Here is an 18,507-nt window from a genome sequence, read left to right on the forward strand (position 1 = left end):
ACACCTGCAGGGAGACAAGACCGATCAGTCTGCATGTCACCCCCCCCCAAACCTGAGGAACCTTCCCCAGCTAGCCCCCCATGCATTGCCCCTCGGACGGGGGGAGTCTGCCCTGGACTGAGCCCGACCCACACCTGCCTTTATACCCCGTCTTCCTGCGCCATTGGCCGCCGCCCGGCCCCACGCACCCAGTGCCGGCCAATGGGGGCCTCTGCACTGCTCCCCCCTCTGGATGTGCCGCTCCATGCAGAGGCCCAGGTGGCAGCAGAGAGCGGGCAGGGGCGGGGCTGAGCTAGAACCACTCTGTGCTCCGCCCCCTCAGAGCTGAGAGGCGGAGCCTGGACGGGGCCCAGACCATTTCCTCCTCCTGGCACAGGGACAGAACCCAGGAGTCCGGGCTCCCAGCCCCCTCCTCCCTTGCACACTGACACCCCCCAGGCGCTCACTTCCTGCCCAGACACCCTGGTGATGGGCTCCGTCCAGACCCGGCCTGACTCCCGCCAGCTCCAGAGCAGGGCACACAACAGATGCTCCAGCCCCCGGCTCAGGGACACCCCAAGAAGGGGGCTGGTCCTGGCCCCACCCAGCTCACAGCTGCCTGGGACTTACTGAACCTGTTACACTTCTGGCCTCCACAACATGTAGCAGCAGCGAGTTCCACAGGTTAACTGTGTGGCGGGGGAAGAAATCCACCCGCCGGTTTGTTTCAAATCTCCTGCCTGTTAATGCCATTGGCTGAGCCCGGCGCTTATGTTACGCGAAGGGATGTACAACACGTCCCTACCCCCCCATCTGCCTCTCCATGCATGGCCGTAACGCCCTGTAGCCTGCCCCCCGTCTGCCCCCCATGCATGGCCGTACGACCCTCTAGCCTGCCCCCCCGTTTGCCCCCCACACATGGCTGTACGGCCTCTAGCCCACCCCCATCTGCCCCCCACGCATGGCCGTACGGCCTCTAGCCCGCCCCCCCATCTGCCCCCCACGCATGGCCGTACAGCCCTCTAGCCCGCCCCCCCATCTGCCCCCCACGCATGGCCGTACAGCCTCTAGCCTGCCCCCCTGTCTGCCCCCCACGCATGGCCATACAGCCTCTAGCAGGCCCCCCGTCTGCCCCCCACGCATGGCCGAACGACCCTCTAGCCTGCCCCCCGTCTGCCCCCTACACATGGCCATACGGCCTCTAGCCTAGGTCCTCGCCCCAAGTCACCGCTTTTCCTCATTGATCAGACCCAGCCTTTTGACTCACTCCTACTGGCCTATCCCCCCGACTCTAGGTCTCTGCCAGCGCTAACCCCGCTGTGAGCTGGGCGCCCGGCCCCGCCGCACACCTGCTTTGGTGTCAGCCTGGGGATTGCTGTGCTCAGTGCCAGGCGTCACCGCACCCACTGCGGCAATGGGTATTCGGGTGCATCGTGTCAGGCCCCAGCAGTGCCAGGTGCTGCCCACACCCAGAGCACAGCAACGGGGCTGCCAGCCTGAGGCCAGGCCAAGGTGGGGGGGGGGCGCGGGAGCCAGCTGTGAGAGGATGGCCACCAGCGTCCATTAACACAAGCTCCAGGTGAGTGACGAGCGCGCCCAGAACCCCCAGGCATCCGTGGAGCCCTCACGCGGGCTGAGATGCAGCCACCTCTGGAGTGGGGCGGGGGCCAGGTATACAGGGGATCCCCCCCACTAGCTGGTGCCTAGTTTAACTCTTTGGGGCCTGCCTGGCCAGCAGGTTTCCTGTCACTTTCACCCTCAGGGCAGAACGAGCAAAACCCCCGTGTTCCCCATTCGCCCCTCCGGGTTTGTCCTGTCGGCACCACCCCAAGGCCGGGGTCCTGTGGGGGCAGGGAGCCGAATGCAAGTACGGCTGGCCAGGGTTGATGGGGGCGCCTTGTAATGGGCAGCTAGCGAGACCCAGTGCCAATGGGGGCCCGCTGGGGCCAGGCCAGAGGGGGCTGGAGAACCCCAGCCCAGACAGCTGGCACCGGGTCCTCCCCTCGCCCCACAAACCACCTGGAGGGCAGCCCGGGTCCACCTCCCTCCCAGGCTAAGGGAGGGGGCAGGGCTGGGAGCCAGGACCCCTGGGTTCTCTCCCGGGCTCTGGGAGGGGAAGGGGGTGTGATAGGTTATAGCAGCAAGAGGTGGGGGGGGGGCAGGAGCCAGGACTCCTGGGTTCTCACCCTGTCTCTGGGAGGGGAGGGGTGTGTGATAGGTTATAGCAGCGAGCAGTGGGGGGGGGGGGGGGGGAAGAGCCAGGACTCCTGGGTTCTACGTGGGGCCCAGCCCTGGGGCCGCAGGCCCAGCCCAGGCGATTCTCTCCCCTGCACATGCTAGGCTCAGCTGGACAAAGGGCCCCGTGCCCCAGCTGGTGACTCAGCAGCCAGCGAGCAGCCGCGGGCAGGGCCGCCCCAGCCTGGACACAGACCCCCCAGGCCTCGTCCCTGCCTGGCTGCTGCTCCCTGGGGCCCCACCATGCACCCCCTGGCCCTGCTGCTGCTCGGGCTACGCCTGGCCGGCGCCGGCTTCAAGATCTGCGCCTTCAATACGCACGGCTTCGGGGAGGCCAAGTCGGGTGACGCCCGGGTGATGGGCGCACTGGTGCAGGTACCAGCTCAGGGAGATGGGGGGGGGGGGAGGAGCCGGGACAGCGCCCAGCTCCCCCCACTGAGCGGGCGTCTCCTTGCAGATCCTGGTGCGCTGTGACATTGCTGCAGTGCAGGAGGTGCGGGACGCGAAGGGGGAGGCGGTGCAGGCCCTGCTGCGGGAGCTGAACAGGTACTGGGCCGCTCAGGACACCTGGGTTCCCACCCCAGTGCTGGGAGGGGAGGGGGTCTGGGAACCAGGACTCCCACGTCCCCTCCCGGCCGAGAGGGCAGCATGAGCACGCTGATGTTCCCCACTCTCTCCCCGGGGCAGGTACGACCCATCCCACAGCTACGTCCAGCTGGGCAGCCGGAGACTCGGCCGTGGGACCTACAAAGAGCAGATCGTCTTCGTGTATCGGTAACTCCCCACCCCCTGGCAAGCCCCTGTGCCCCCACGGTGGGGCCAGATCCCTGCTGGTGCCCCCTAGGGGGAAAACCCCGTGCCTTGCTCCCCACCCTGACCCCGTTGTGCTCTCCTGCAGGGCGGACCTGGTGACGGTCACGGACTGGTGCCAGTTTGGGGAGGCTGGAGACTTTGCCCGGGGACCCTTTGCCGCCCGCTTCCATGCGCCCAGCACAGGTGGGTCCCCTCTCACCCCGCCACCATCCCCCTCTTCCTCCCCCACTCCCCATTTCCCTCTCCAGCTTTGGGATGCCCCCTGTGCCCCCCCCCATCCCCCATGCTGTGCCTGGGGACAGCGGCCCCCTGGCTGGGGTAGCACCAGCAGCAACACTGAGGGAGGGAGCAAGGGAATCAGGTACCCCACCACTAACAGCTCTCCCCCTTCTCCTCCCAAGCCATCAAGGACTTTGTGCTGCTCTCGCATCATGCCAGCCCCCGGCACGCACCCCACGAGATCGCTCAGCTCCACCGGGTCTGCCAGGAATTGAGCCAGCGCTGGGGAACCCAGGTACAGGGGAACAACGGGACCCAGGTGGCCAGGAGGGAAGGACAGAGAGAATGGGACCCAGGTATCCAGGACAGTTCCCTTGCAGCTCCCAGGCCCTGGGGGGTGAAGGGGAACAGGACCCAGGTGACCAGGAGGGAAGGAGAGAGAATGGGGATGGGGCCCCAGGCAGCTGGAACAGTTCCCAGGGCCTGGGGAGGTGAAGGGGAACAGGACCCAGGTGACCAGGAGGGAAGGAGAGAGAATGGGGATGGGGCCCCAGGCAGCTGGGACAGTTCCCAGGCCCTGGGGGGTGGGGGTGAAGGGGAACAGGACCCAGGTGACCAGGCACTCATCTTGTTCTCTCTCCTCACCAGAACGTGATGGTGCTGGGGGACTTAAATGCAGGGGGGGTCTATGTGCCCCCCAGTGCCTGGGGGTCCATCCAGCTGCGCTGGGATCCCCGCTTCCACTGGCTGATCGGGGACAGCGTCAACACCACCGTGCGAACCCAGACCCACTGTGCATACGACAGGTATTGGGGCAGCCCGGGGGGACTAGCTCCCCAAAGCAGGTGGGGGTCCCTGCATGGCAGGGAGTACTGGGGGAGCAGAGAGCCCCAGCAGAGATTATTGGTTAACCCTGGGGGAAAGGAGTGTGGGGGGAGGCTGCCTCTCCCCACTGCACCCCCAGCCTTGGGGTTGCTCTGACAGTGAGGGGGGCTAGAGAGAGCTAGGGGGAAGGGGCAGGTTAAGGGACAGCTCCCCCCTCACCCCCTCTCTGCCCCCCAGGATCGTGGTCCAGGGGGACGAGCTGCTCAGAGCCGTGGTGCCCGGCTCAGCCAAAGCCTACAACTTTGCCAGGAGCCTGGGGCTGTCGGAGGAGGAGGTGAGAGAGGACCCTGGCATCTGGGAATGACCCCCCCCACTGCCCCCGGGCCCGACAAGGGGGAGGAAGGGAGCAGAGATGGGGTCCCCCCGGCCGGGGGGGGGAGAAGGTGTATCACTCCCTCAGATAGCATCCAGAACCGAGAGAAGTGGGTAGGCCCAGGACTCCTGGGAGGGGGACTGAACAAAGGCTCCTGGGTTCTCTTCCAGCTCGGGGAGGGCAGTGGGGTGCACACCCCTTGACCCGCCCCAGCAATTTAACCCCCCCACCCCAGGCCCTGCAGGTCAGCGACCATTACCCCGTGGAGGTGAACCTGCGCCTGGCCAGCCGGACACCGCGGGAGCTGTGAGCAGCCCACAGGGCCAGGACCTGCCTCCATCCCCATCACCGGGGGGCCCAAGCTGTCCCACATCAGCCCTGAAGCCGCAGCACCGGAGTTCAGTTACTCCAGGCCCTGCCCCCCACACCACCAGGGCATCCTGCCCCATGCTGCCCCCCAGGGAAGTGTGGGGCTGTGGCTCTAGGATTCCCCACCCCCTCCAGCTCTGCCCCACAGCACACACAGACGGGCATTAGAGGCCAATGCTTTTATTCCTGTTGCGGGGCACCCGGGATGGGGGGCAGCCAGGGGGCTCAGGCAGCATGCAGGGCCCGCCACTTGTCCAGGGGCCCCCGGCTGGGGATGTATTTTACGCCACAGCCATCTGGCAGCAGCCGCTTCTCAGCCACCATGTCCTCGAACTCATCCGCGTTGAACTTGGTGAAACCCCATTTCTTGGAGATGTGGATCTGGGGGGGCGGGGACAACGGTTAAGGGGGTGCCAGCTATACAGGAGATCTCCCCCAGACACCAGCTGTGTCCCCGCATTCCCTTAGAGTGTCACCCCCCCACACACACTTCTGATGCCCATGTCCCCGCGGTCCCTTAAGGCGCTCCGTACAGGGCACGGAGCACGTACACAACCAGGGGGGGTGCTGTGCGCAGCCATTGCACACCGGGCCCCCACAGCAGGCAGGCCGGTCGGCTTAACTGGCTGCGGGCCCCCCCTCCCCCCCCCGAGAGGGACAGGTCCCAGGCCCCATTCCCACCCCATCACCCCCAAACCAGCTAGTCCCTGCCCTGCGGCCAGATCTGAGCCAGCGCCCAGTAGAGGGGAACGGCCCCAGGCCCCATTCCTGCCTCCCCAAGCCAGCCAGTCCCTGCCCCAGACAGCCCCACCATGATTGGGGGAGAGCCCCCGTTACCTTCTGGCGCCCGGGGAACTTGAACTTGGCCCTGCGCAGGGCCTCCACCACGTGCTCCTTGTTCTGGGCCTTGGTACGGATGGACATGATGACCTGGCCGATGTGCACCCGAGCCACGGTGCCCTGGGGCTTGCCGAAGGCGCCACGCATCCCCGTCTGCAGCCTGCCAGGATCCACGGGGCATGAGCCAGCAGGGGCCATGGAGGGCATTGCCCCCACCACTCCCAACGTCCCCCACCTCCCCCCACACCCCAAACACCCCCTGTGCCCACAAGGCATCACTCCCTGCCCCAAACACCCATGTCCCCTTAGGGCATTGCCCCCCACCACCACCCATGTCCCCGCAGCCCCTTAGGGAGTCACCGCCCACATCCACTGCCCCCCAAAACGCAACATGTCCATGTCCCCGCGGTCCCTTAGGGCGCTCCGTACGGGGCACGGAGCACGTACACAACCAGGGGGGGTGCTGTGCGCAGCCATTGCACACCGGGTCCCCACAGCAGGGGGGCCGGTCGGCTTAACTGGCTGCGAGGTCCCCCCTACCCCCGGGATCCCCCACCTGTCAGCGCCGGCACAGGACAACATCTTGTTGATGCGGATGACATGAAAGGGGTGCAGGCGCACGCGGATGTGGAAGCCGTCCTTCCCACAGCTCTTCACCATGTACTTGTTGGCACAGATCCGGGCGGCCTCCAGCGCTGGGGGGGGGGGGGGGGGGAGAACAGAGTGAGCTCAGGACAGGAACAAGGGGCCCCCCCAACCAGCAGCCCCTTGCTGGGATCTTCCTGGCAGGTTTATTGACCCTACCCACCCTCCCAGGCAAGCACTGCCCCAAACAAGCCCCCACCTCCCAGTGAAGGCCCCAGCCCCCCTCACCTTCGGAGGAGAGCTGCTCATATTCATCGGACACCATGTGGCCGCACAGGGGGAATTCATCCACCTTGGCCTTCTTCCGGCCCAGGTCGAAGATGCGGATCTTGGCATCTGGGGGGTGAGGAGAGGGGCCCGTGAGCCAGAGCAGACCCTGGGGTCTCATCCCTGTGGCCAGGCGTGGCCCCTTGCCCAGGGGGGAGGGAGAGGGGTGTCCAAGCTGGCAGAGACCCCCCAACCCGCAGTAGGGACCCTGCAAAGCCCCCCAGGTCTGTACAGCTAGAACGACAATTTCCTGTAGGCCCCGCCCCGGCCCCCCACAAGCCCCTCCCCGGCCCGGCCCCCCGTGGGCCCCCCACAAGCCCGGTCCCAGCGACTCGCGGGCGAGACTCACCGGGGACGCCCCTGCAGAAGCGGGACTTGGGGTAGGGCTTGTTCTTGCAGTACCGGTAGCTGGGGGGAGACAAGGCGGTGAGACGGGGCCAGCCCCCCCCCCCCGCGCCCCAAACCGCCCCCCCCCCCGCGCCCCAAACCGCCCCCCCCCCCCGCGCCCCAAACCGCCCCCCCCCCCCGCGCCCCAAACCGCCCCCCCCCCGCGCCCCAAACCGCCCCCCCCCCGCGCCCCAAACCGCCCCCCCCCCCCCGCGCCCCAAACCGCCCCCCCCCGCGCCCCAAACCGCCCCCCCCCCGCGCCCCAAACCGCCCCCCCCCCGCGCCCCACTCACCAGCGCGCGGGGCGGCGGCCCATGGCGGCTCCGGGGCAGGGTCTAGAGAGACGCAGAGACCGGATCAGAGCCCGCGGGGGGGGGCGGGGGGGGGAGTCCGGGGGCGACCCGGGGTTGGGGCCGGGGGGGGGGACACCCGAGGGGGAGGGGCCGGGGCGGGAGGGGCCGCGGGGACCCGGGGTTGGGGCCGGGGGGGGGGACACCCGCGGGGGGGGCGGGGGGGGGAGTCCGGGGGCGACCCGGGGTTGGGGCCGGGGGGGGGGGACACCCGAGGGGGAGGGGCCGGGGCGGGGGGGGGGGAACGTGGATCCCACCCGCGGGTCCCTCCCGGAGCTCCCGGCCCGGCCGCGCGCTCACCTCGCCGTGCGGCAAAGAGAGGGGAGATGCGCCTGCGCGCAGTTTTTGTACCCCGGCCCCGACCGCCGCTCTAGCCCCGCTTCCGGCGTAGAGCGGCGGCGCCGGCCAATGGCAGCGGGCGCTCGCCCTCCAGCGCATGCGCGTTCTTCCGCAGCCCGCGGCTCCGCTCTAGCCCTGGCTTCCGGCGTAAAGAGGGAGGCGCATGCGCATCGCGGACACCAGCCCTCCCCGCGCGTGTCGGCGCGCACGCGCACTGCTCCCACGCCGCCGCCATTTTAGAGACCTAGCAGGCGGGCCTACGGATGCTGAGCATGCGTATTGAGGACGAGGCGTGTCCATCGAGGTCCCTCTGGCCCGTCCTATACGCCCCGCCCACCTCCCTGATATGTAAATATCTCCACGCTGATTGGACAGAATGGTGGTGCCACGTGACAGATGGGCAATATGTACTATTGTCACTAACGTGCATTTTTCATTTGCATATATCTAATTTGCATATAATTGTATAGCGCTTCTAATTTGCATATCGAAGTAATATGCATATTTGGTTGCATTGCTGAGCTGGTTTGCAGCGCGCCCTGGAATTTGCATATTTGCAGCAAGTGTCCCGCCAAACTGTATCACTGCAGCTAATTTGCATGTAGTTAATCGGCCTCATTTGCATAGCGGCAACTCCACTTTTTAAACTGCTAGTGCCACTGCCTGGCTTCGCCTCATTTGCATGTATAATTAATGCAGCCCGATTAACAGTTAGCCTATTTGCAACTTATTTGCATATATGAATATTTGCCTATTAGCAACCCCCACCCCAGGACTACCCGGTGGGTCCTCAACCCCCCTCCGCCCCCCTCCGCTTGGGCCCCGTCTCTGCCCCACTGGCCCCTGCCCCAGGTGCTGCCCAGGGGGTCCCCGGCCGAGCCCCCCGGAGACTTTCACGCACTCCCAGTGGGGCTGAGTATCCATGGGGGGGCTGCCACTCCTACCGGCCCCCCGCTCTGCCTGGGCCCCTCCTGCGAATCGGGGTCACCCGAGCGTTACTGCCCCACCGCGGGGGCTGGGCCGGGCCAGTTGGGTGGGGGGCAGGACACGGTACCCTACGGCCAGGGCAGCCTGGTTCCTAACGCAGCGGCTGCCAAGCGCCCAGCGGGACTTGCCCGACCACCGTGGGGGCGTCGACCGCCTGCGCCCGTGGGGTGAAGAGCCCAGGAACTGGGTGTAGCCACCCCGAGCCCCCCGTCTCCAGCCCCGACCCCCCTGCTCCCCAGCTGGGCATCGGATGCCCCCGGCCCCAAGCCAGGGAAACAGGGTCGCCTGGGCCCCTCTTCTGTCCTCTGGCCCCTCGGGCTGGAACCGGCTGCTCCGGTCACCGGGGTCCTCTCCCCGCAGCCCATTGTCCCCCCACTGGCCAGAGCCGGCTGCGACTCCGGGTCACCAGTCGCTGGGGTCTCCGTTCTCCAGGCCATCGGCCGGGGTCCCAAGTCCCCTCTCCGGTCCTGTGTCCCAATGAACTCGCTCTCCCCTCGTTAAACCAGGGACACTCGGGAAAACTGAGTCTCACCCCCTTGGCATGCAAACCATTGGAAAAAAAAAATAAAATCCCCCACTTCGTCACATGGGGCGGGGGGGGGGACATGGAGTGTGAGGGGGGCTGGGGTGAGGGGGGACATTGGGTGTGTGTGGGGCAGGGGGAGGGACACAGGGAGGGGGGAACACAGTGTGTGTGTGGGGTGGGGGGAGGAGACACGGGGTGGGGGAGGGGCAGGGGGACACGGGGAGGGTGTGGGGCAAGGGGAGGGACATGGGGTGGGGGCAAACATGGGGTGTGTGTGTGGGGCAGGGGGAGGGGCATGGGGCGGGGCTAACACGGGGTGTGTGGGGCAGAGGGGAGGGGGGAACACGGGGTGTGTGTGGGGCAGGGGGAGGGACATGGGGCGGGGCTAACACGGGGTGTGTGGGGCAGAGGGGAGGGGGGAACACGGGGTGTGTGGGGCGGGGGGAGGTACACGGGGTGGGGGGAACACAGTGTGTGTGGGGCGAGGGGAGGAACACGGGGTATGTGTGGGGCAGGGGGGAACACGGGGTGTGGGGGTCAGGAGGAGGGACGTGGGGAGGGGGGAACACGGGTGGGGGGGCAGGGGGAGGGACACGGGGTGTGTGGGGATGTGACGTTATGAGTGTAATATAATATTTCATTGGAAGGTGACAGGGCCAGAAAGAGTTAATTACCTCCCAGACTGACCTGGCTCATGGGTGAACCTTAAGGACTGGTTAGGAAGATCTGTAAGTGAACAGAGCTTTGAAATGCAGCCGGCATTGTTAGCGATCTCAAGGGTAGACGTTTGCTCAGGTCTTGTAATGTAAGTAAACAAGTCTTGGCTCTTGCTATAACTTTAATTCAAAGATCAAAAAGGAATATTAACGTGTAGGAAGACACTTGAGGGAAATAGTGTTATTGTCTCTATGTCTCTTTGAAGGTTGGGGTAACCTGGCTCTGAACGGTGTAATGGATAAATGACCCTGGGCTAATTGCCAGGGTGTTTGGGAGAAGGAGAGTTAGGCTGATTGTTTTCTCAGGCCGAAAAGCTGCTGGAAATGTATAAAAACCCTGGGACACGATCCTGCTGCATCTCAGATCTGCTTTGGGTTCCAAGAGCGGGAAACCTTAAATCACAAGGATTGAGATCCCCAGTCACTGACTGTCAAGTATCAGGGGGTAGCCGTGTTAGTCTGTATCTACAAAAACAACAAAGAGTCTGGTGGCACCTTAAAGTCACTGACTGGAGTCACCCTGCATATGAGTAGATCAATCTCTGATAATTTTCATATGACTTTACATTGTGCCTCTTCATATAACCTTGTGGTGGGTCTACCCACGTGTAACCTCTGTTTTCATGGGACTTTGTATCAAAGCCTCATTTAGAAACTTTGCATTGCCCTTGGTATAATATTATAGCCCTAAGGATAGAATAAGATAGAAGAAAAATTTCTTTTTGCTAGCAGTAGAACAAGAGCTCTCCCCCCCCCCACTCTTAATCAATTGCCCTGTTGAATGAATGAGGTGTGGATGAGCAAGGCATGGAAGGCAGCACCTCCAGACAGCCTCAACTGTTGGAGAGGGGCTGGGAGCCAGACCCAAGGACAATAAAACGTGTCAAGTGGGCTCATTAAAGACAAGCAGACATACTGACGGCCTCGGGGGTTAGAAGACACAGAGTTTGAATCTGGTCTAGATTTGCATAAGAGGAAAGCTGCTATAAAAGTGAGGTGTCTTGCAGAGGACCCCGGGTCTCGTCTTGTCAACATGGGAGCATCGATCCGGATCGGCAGAAGCCCGGCTCCACCCCCTCCCCCATCTAACTCACCTGGCCAGTGAAGTTAAGGGGAGCAACTAATTGGTAACAACAAGACGGAGTGTGTGTGTGTGTGAGCGTAAGTGTAATATATAATACAGTGTTAATGAATACATGTATTACTAATAAATGTGGCGTTTTGTCTTATTCCCCCTGAAAAGATCCTGTGCAGGACTTTAAGTACAACATATGGACATTGGCCTGTAACCGATGGACTGTTTCTAAAAGGACTTTTGGCAACTACCTGCTCATCTCTGCTGTGTCTGAACCTCAAGAATTGAACTCAGGTCTGTCTGTACATTGATCTTTCAACCAACTCTCTCTCGCTTTTCTTTTCTAATCAATGTTAGTTTAGTTAATAAGAATTGACTATAGTGTAGATGATTTTGTGTAAGATCTAAGTTGTAATTGAACCTGGGTATGTGGCTGATCCTTCGGGATTGGAAGAACCTTTTCTTTTCTATGATGAGAGAAGATTTTCAATAATCATCATCGTATCTGACGTGTGTGTCTGGCCGGAGGCCGGGTACTTTAAGGGAACGGCGTTGTTTGGACGTCTGAGGAACCAGGGAGGTCCTACAGAGGCTGTTTTAGGCTGATTGGTAAATCTAAGTTTGGAAGATCCACCAGCCTCTGGGGTTGGTCTTCCCCATTCTGTTTGCAGTTCACCCTGAATGAGTGACCTCATCTGGCTCCCACGGGCAGCACCGTCACAGGGGGGCAGGGGGAGGGACATGAGGAGGGGGGAACATGGGGTGGAGGGGCAGGGGAAACACAGGGTGGGGGGGTGGGGGCAGGGACATGGGGTGGGGAGGGGAACACGGGGTCTGTGTGTGTGGCGGGGAGAGGCGGGAACACAGGGTGTGTGGGGGGCAGGGGGAGAAATATGACAAACCTCCTGGGCCCAGGCTGGCAAGAACCGCCCAGCTCAGCAGCAAAATGACCCCCCAACTCCGTGTGCCCGGCTGGTCCCCCCCTCCGAGGGCTCAGACCCAAGGCCGGGCCCAGCTAAGTCCCCCCCGCGCTGCGGCCGAACCGGGCGGCCAGCAGGGACTTGGGACGTTTCAGCCATAGACAGCTTCCCCCTGACCCCATCTCAGCCCCCCCTGGTTCTCAGCCCCCCCCATCTCAGCACCCCCCTGGTTCTCAGCGCTCCCAGTCAGAGCAGGGCCCCCCCCATCTCAGACCCCCCCAGTTCTCAGCGCCCCCCCGACTTCATAGGTCAGCTGGGTGCATTGTCCCCACGCGGCAGGGGGCATGTGCCCCACTGAGCCCCCTGCAGATCTCAGGGGGGCAAGGATGGCACAGAGGGGCCCAGCAGGCCAGGCAGCCCCGGGGGAGGGGGTGGGGCGGTTATAATATAGCCCCTGGCCAACAGCCGGGCGGGTTCTGCCCATGGCGTGACCCCTTTGCCACCGGTGCAATCCCTGGCCGCGCCAGCAGGTGTCTCTGCTGCACAAGGGACAAAGCTGCAGCAGCCCTTGGGGCTGCAGGTCGGGAGTGAGGGGCACCGGCAGGGCTGGGGGGGGCAGGGGGCTGCGGGTCGGGAGTGAGGGGCACCGGCAGAGCCGGGCTGGCAGGGGCTGTGGGTCGGGAGTGAGGGGCACCGGCAGGGCTGGGGGGGCAGGGCCGGGCTGGCAGGGGGCTGCGGGGCGGGAGTGAGGGGCACCGGCAGGGCCGGGCTGGCAGGGGGCTGCGGGGCGGGAGTGAGGGGCACCGGCAGGGCCGGGCTGGCAGGGGGCTGCGGGGCGGGAGTGAGGGGCACTAAGAGCATGTAATAGCACCAAGAAGAGGGGCGGGAGGTCCATGCTGGGAGTGGCTCACGCTGTCGGGGGGTGTCCCTAGCCCAGGATCGATGCCCAAACAAGGCAACACACGAGGCCTTTGCAGCAGGGGAGGAAGGGAGCAGAGGCCCAGGCTCCCATCCATCACCAGGCCCCGCTGGCAGCCAGCCCAGCCCAGCCCAGGCCCTGCAGCTTCAACCACAAGGAGCCCTAATTATAGGGCAGCGAAATCCAGAGCCTGGAGATGTGGGAAGGAAGCCAAGGGCGGCTGAGCCCAGCCAACCTCCCCAGGGTCAGAGAGGGGCTGCTGCTTCCGAGAGCTGGAAACATGCAGCAGGGGCTGCGGGTCGGGAGTGAGGGGCACTGGCTGCGGGTGGGGAGTGAGGGGCACCGGCAGGGCTGGGGGGGACCCCAGGGCCGGGCCAGCAGGGGCTGCAGGTCGGGAGTGAGGGGCACCGGCAGGGCTGGGGGGGACCCCAGGGCCGGGCCAGCAGGGGCTGCGGGTGGGGAGTGAGGGGCACCGGCAGGGCTGGGGGGGAACCCCAGGGCCGGGCCAGCAGGGGCTGCGGGTGGGGAGTGAGGGGCACCGGCAGGGCTGGGGGGCAGGGATAACTAGATTCCTGGGGCAGGCCCAGCCTCGCTCTGCCCCACCCCGGGCTGCAGAGGAAGTGGGCCGGCAAGTGGCTGCCAGCCTCGCGTGCCAGGCGCTGCTGGGACATGCTGCCCTGCCCAGGCAGGAGCTGAGCCTGGGGGGTTGGCGCCAGCTTGGGGGGCAGGGCTGCCCCACAGTCTCTGCTGTGCCCCTCGTCTGTGGGCCCGGCCCCGCCCCGTTGGGCCGCATGCCGCTGGCAGCCCCGCGCGCTCCGAGCCCTGGCTTGTGGTTTCCTCTGGGTGGGGGCAGCAGCCGCTCTGCGCCAGCAGCCGGGAGCCAGGGAGGGGCCGGGAGGCGGCGCAGAGCAGGCGGCTGGGCCAGGCCGGTGCCGAGCTCGGTACCCACGGGGGCGCCAGGGAACCTGCCTATGGCGGAGCAGGACGCCAGGGGCCTGGGGAACTCCTTGCCACTGGACGGGGGAGACAGCAGGGATCTGCGCCCCCTGGACAGACGGACGGACAGACGGCAGCTGAAGCAGAAGAGTTTATTTCCCTTCCCTGGAGGGGGAGGGGTGGCTGGCGTGCACAACAAAATTAACCCAAAATTAATAAACTAGGAGTTGGGGGGGGGGGAAGAGAGGAGAGGGGCTGGTTAAATGGGCGAAGCTGCGGAGGCGACGGCCGCCCGAGACCCCGAGGAATGGCCCGGCCCCAGCGGCCGTGGGGCCCCATGGCTGCCCAGGCGGGGGGGTGAGGGGGGGCGAGGCCAGCAGGCAGCGGGGGCCCAGCGGACCCAGGCATCCGGGTGGGGGGCTACGGCACAGAGACGTGGAAGGGGCTGTTGGGCACATGCTGGTCGCCCCATTTCACCACCAGGACGTAGTCGCCCTTTTCCTTCAGCAGGTAGGAGACGCTGTAGAGCCGGTTCCCCAGGTGCTTCACCACGATCTCCTCACACGGCGTGCGTGGGCCGTGCACGCCCACCAACAGCATGTTGTTCCCTGGGGGGGGAGGGGGGGGGAAGGGGGCACGGGGGTCAGGGGCAGCCAGGTACAGCCTGGGCCCCTGCCCCCGCCTAATCCCCTCAGCCCCCCAACTCCACCCCCTCCCAGCCCCCGTGCCCCCTCAGAACCCCACGCCCCCGAGCCACACAGGGTTAGCTACACAGGCCCTGCAGCTGGACTGGTTCTGGGGGGTCCAGATCCACCCCCCATAGCACAGCTGGGGCCACCCCAAGGTCCCACTGCCGCCACCCCCGGACCCCTTCACCCAGCCCAGCTGTTCCTGTCCTGTGTCTTCGAGGCAAAAACAGCAGCACCAGGTGGGTGACGGGGAGCTGCCCTCCTGCCCCCCCCCCCAGCCGTACCCCACGTCCTCCCACCCCTGCCCCAGAGACCTGGCCCGGCCCCCACACCTGCTTTACTGCAGTCCACCGTGAAGGAGTTCTTCTGGCCCACGAAGCCCTTGCTCAGGCCCAGACCCTTGGCCACCACCTTGCTGGCGTCCGAGGCGAACTTGGGGGGCGCCCCCTGCAGCACGGCCACCTCCGCCCGCCCGGACGAGTCCACGAAGACAGAGGACGTCTCATGCAGGCTGTGACTGCTCACCAGGCGGGAGCCTGTGGGGGGACGATTGGGGTCAGTGGAGGGGATCCCCCGCCCCCAGCACAAGTACAGCCAATGCTGCCTGAGTGTGCAGAGAGCCTGAGCACATTGCTCGGAGAGAAGTGAATCCCCCCCGTGGGAGGGGCTTGCGAAAGGCCTGCCCCCAGGGCCCAGTCACGCCCCCAGGGCCCACACCTGTGATCTTGGCCTTGAAGGGGCTGCCGGCGATGTGGTAGGGGCCGCCGTACTTGATGGAGATCAGGTAGCTGCCGGGCACCATGGGCGTGTAGGTCACTTTGTAGCCCTCGGCGCACTCCTGGCAGTCCATCTGCACCTTGGAGGGGCCGTCAATGGTCACGGCCAGGGCCCCGGGGCCCGCGTTGGTCGTGTTCACCACGAACTCCGCCGGGCTGCCTGCAAGTGTCACGGGTGTCAATGCCGGCGCCCCTCACTCCTGACCTGGCGCCCCCAGCCCCACCAGCGCCCCTCACTCACGACCCGCCGGTGCCCCCCGGCCCCACCCCTCACTCCCGCCCCGCCGGCGCCCCTCACTCCCAACCCACAGCTCCCGGCCCCGCCAGAGCCTCTCACTCCCAGCCCCACTGGCGCCCCTCACTCCTGAGCCACCGCCCCCAGCCCCACCAGCGCCCCTCACTCCCAACCCGCTGCCGCCCCCAGCCCCGCCCCTCACTCCCGCCCCCCCACCCCGCCGGCACCCCTCACTCCCGCCCCCCTGCCCCCAGCCCCACTGGTGCCCCTCACTCCTTAGCCGCCGCCCCCAGCCCCCACCATTGCCCCTCACTCCCGACCCGCCGCCGCTGCCCGTGCCCCTCACTCCCAACCCACAGCTCCCGGCCCCGCCAGTGCCTCTCACTTCCGCCCCCCCGCCCCCAGCCCCCACCATCGCCCCTCACTCCCGACCCGCAGCCCCCAGACCCACCATTGCCCCTCACTCCCAACCCGCAGCTCCGGGCCCCGCCATTGCCTCTCACTTCCGCCCCCCCGCCCCCAGCCCCCACCATCGCCCCTCACTCCCGACCCGCAGCCCCCAGACCCACCATTGCCCCTCACTCCCAACCCGCAGCTCCGGGCCCCGCCATTGCCTCTCACTTCCGCCCCCCCGCCCCCGACCCCGCCCCTCACTCCTGACCCCCCACCCTGCCAGCGCCCCTCACTCCCGACCCGCCACCGCCCCCGGCCCCACCCCTCACTCCCGACCCCCCACTCCGCCGGTGCCCCTCACTCCCACCCCGCAGCTCCTGGCCCCGCCAGCGACCCTCACTCCCACCCCGCTGCCCCCAGCCCCACTGGCGCCCCTCACTCCTGACCCGCAGCCCCCAGACCTGCCATTGCCCCTCACTCCCGACCAGCAGCCCCTACCGGTGGTGCCCCCCTCCAGGCCTGCGCCGTACGCAGACACCAGGCCTGGGTCGCCTGCCTGGCCCGGCTCCCCGACGCGTATCTTGAAGGGGCTGCCGGGGATGTGGGCACTGTTGAACTTGACATCGATGGAGTAGACGCCGTTCTCCCGCGGGATGAAGCGCACGGCGTATTTATCTGGGGGTAGGGGCAGCATTAGAGGAGGGGCAGCATTGGGGTCCTGCCCCCCAGCAGCCCTGGGGCAGGAGTGGCAGCTTGCTCAATGGGGAGGGGCCAGCAATTTGAGGCGGTAGGATGGGGAGCTAGGAGCCCAGACTCCCGGGTTCTCTCCTGGCTCTGGGAGGGGAGTGGGGGCTGGTGGTTAGAGCAGGAGGGCTGGGAGCCCGGACTCCTGGGTTCTCTCCTGGCTCTGGGAGGGGGGTGGGTGGGTGGGTTGGACTCCTGGGTTCTATGCCCCTTGCCCATCCCATCTGGGGTCCAGGCCCCGCTCCGTGGGGCGGCCTCACCTTCGTCGATCTCGGTGACGTGACATTCCTCCAGCGCTCCCGAGGGGCTGTGCACTTTGGCGTCCAGCGCCCCCTTGGCGCCGTTCAGGCTGACTGCAAAGGAAGCCGGCTGGTTGGCCTTGAGCCCTGACTCCTGGAGGCACAGCAGAGTGTTAGCGGGGCCCGGGGGTGGGGCGGGGGGCCGGGGGGAGACCAGGGGGTCCCTCACCCCAGCTGCATCACTTACCTTCCTGAGCCTGGCTGCTTAGAGAGGGAGAGCTGGGAGCGCGGGCTGGCGGGCCGGGCCTGAGGGGCAGCCGCAGGCTACGGGTCCCAGCAGCCCACGGCACGGGCCTGGTGGCAGTGTAGGGTGGGGGGCAGGGTGGGGTGGGGTGGGATGGGGGCAGCTCTCTCTCTTTAAGCAGTACCTGACCCAGGCGTTGTCGGGGTCTGTTAAGAGCCTTTAAAAGAGACACAAGAGAAAACCGCGGCGCCCCGGGGCGGTTTGGGGGGCGTCCTGCTGTCCTGGGCCGGCACAGGATCCCACCCTCCTCCCCCCGGCGGCTGCGCTACCCCCCAGCCCTCCAACCCCGGGCCCCACTGCTTCCTCCTGATGCCAGAGGGGGGCAGACAGGTTACAGCCCCAGCTGGGGGCTCTGCTCCCTCCCCATGCCCCCCCTACAGCCCATCCCCCCCCTCGCCTCACGGTGTGTGTGTGGGGCATTACATGGGAGGAGACACGGGAGTGGGCAGCATGTCTGGGGGGGAACTTTGTCCCGAGGGGCTGCGGTCACCGGAAACTCACTGCAAGCCCCTCGCCCACGGAGAGGTTGGGGTACCCCAAGAAGGTGGGGGGGCTGTTTTACCAGGGAAGATCAAAGGCCTGGCCTGCTGTATTGAGAGGACGAGCTGCCGGGGGACCCCTCCCGGGGGGGGGGGGGGGGGGCAGGATGAGCTGGAGACTGGGATTCGGGGAGTGACACACGTGGCCCTTTGGCGTGGCTGGAGTCTCTGTCCCGGGGACAGGAGCTGACGGCTGCTCTGGAGCTGGTCATGCTAGGGGGGCACGGCTGTGGGGCAGGGGGGGCACAGCCAGCTACATTCCCATCTGCGCCATGGGGCAGAGGGGGTGGGGGTGGGGCAGGCAATCCGGTGGTGACAAGACCTGCTGAGCTGCCCCGCGGGAACAGCCAGCAGCCCCCCCGTCCCTGCGTGCTGTGGGTCACGCCCCTAACAAGGACACACCCTCAGCACACAGGGGTGGGTCCAACCAGCCATTCACCTCCCAGCTTGAGGGGGCCTGCCCCGGGGATCGTGCAGGGGGAGCCGTGGGGCCTGCTAGCTCTGTGGATGTGGAGGATCGAGGTGCGGCCGGGGGGCTGCCCCCCGGCAGGAGTGACTCAGCCGGGACCCCAGGACGTCTCACTCCCCAGCAGCCGCCCCAGGCCCGTGCCGGCAGCAGGAGGGCGGGGGCCCAGCGGTTTCTCTGGGGCCTCACCTGAAGGCTGGTAACAGTCAGGCGCCGGGCGTCATGGCAGGGGGCCGCCGCCGGCACCACGAAGGGGCTTTCGGGAACGTGCTCCTCGTTGAACTTCACTGACACCTCGTAGTCACCTGGAGGGATAGGGGTGTTAGCGCCGCTCCATGGCCGGCCCCCAGCCCCACTTCCAGCCAGTCCCCCAGCCCCACTCCCAGGCCCCCTGCCAGTCCC

The 18,507-nt window shown here is 66.2% G+C and overlaps 3 protein-coding genes and 2 non-coding genes across 5 annotated transcripts in view; 1 reads left to right on the forward strand and 4 right to left on the reverse strand.

Annotated features, from left to right (window-relative positions):
* Positions 1–2,766: 2,766 nt before the first annotated feature.
* LOC128829479 (deoxyribonuclease gamma-like) lies at positions 2,767–4,914 on the forward strand. The gene is given in 8 exon segments (XM_054014928.1): positions 2,767–2,892; positions 2,894–2,988; positions 3,113–3,210; positions 3,298–3,315; positions 3,429–3,541; positions 3,895–4,052; positions 4,309–4,405; positions 4,680–4,914. Coding segments are annotated over 8 exon segments (684 nt in total). The 5' UTR covers positions 2,767–2,862; the 3' UTR covers positions 4,755–4,914.
* Positions 4,915–4,977: 63 nt separating this feature from the next.
* On the reverse strand, positions 4,978–7,333 carry RPL10 (ribosomal protein L10). Its single transcript, XM_054014925.1, has 6 exons — positions 7,246–7,333; positions 6,915–6,973; positions 6,527–6,634; positions 6,210–6,348; positions 5,651–5,813; positions 4,978–5,194 (listed from the first exon to the last, which is right to left on the reverse strand). The coding sequence occupies exons 1-6, from the start codon at positions 7,266–7,268 to the stop codon at positions 5,039–5,041; spliced, it is 648 nt and encodes a 215-aa protein (XP_053870900.1). The 5' UTR covers positions 7,269–7,333; the 3' UTR covers positions 4,978–5,038.
* Positions 5,313–5,445, reverse strand: LOC128829503 (small nucleolar RNA SNORA70). The gene has a single exon (XR_008443344.1). It is a non-coding gene; the product is annotated as a small nucleolar RNA SNORA70 (small nucleolar RNA).
* Positions 6,049–6,181, reverse strand: LOC128829504 (small nucleolar RNA SNORA70). Its single transcript, XR_008443345.1, has one exon. It is a non-coding gene; the product is annotated as a small nucleolar RNA SNORA70 (small nucleolar RNA).
* Positions 7,334–13,858: 6,525 nt separating the features above from the next.
* FLNA (filamin A) overlaps positions 13,859–18,507 on the reverse strand; it is a 40,765-nt gene continuing 36,116 nt past the window's right edge. The window contains 6 exon segments of the mRNA XM_054014937.1: positions 13,859–14,328; positions 14,742–14,945; positions 15,127–15,345; positions 16,312–16,488; positions 16,818–16,950; positions 18,295–18,410. Of these exon segments, the coding sequence (XP_053870912.1) occupies positions 14,141–14,328; positions 14,742–14,945; positions 15,127–15,345; positions 16,312–16,488; positions 16,818–16,950; positions 18,295–18,410 (1,037 nt within the window). The 3' untranslated portion in view covers positions 13,859–14,140.

Source organism: Malaclemys terrapin (assembly GCF_027887155.1).
Source record: "Malaclemys terrapin pileata isolate rMalTer1 chromosome 20 unlocalized genomic scaffold, rMalTer1.hap1 SUPER_20_unloc_1, whole genome shotgun sequence".
Taxonomy (NCBI): Eukaryota; Metazoa; Chordata; order Testudines; family Emydidae; genus Malaclemys; species Malaclemys terrapin.

Coding starts and splice junctions, on each gene's coding strand:
- RPL10 (XM_054014925.1), bottom strand. CDS start 7,268: ATGGGCCGCCGCCCCGCGCGCTG. Junction 6,635..6,914: donor CTTCTGCAGGGGCGTCCCCG/GTGAGTCTCGCC, acceptor CTCACCCCCCAG/ATGCCAAGATCCGCATCTTC. Junction 5,814..6,209: donor TCCTGTGCCGGCGCTGACAG/GTGGGGGATCCC, acceptor GGATCCTGGCAG/GCTGCAGACGGGGATGCGTG.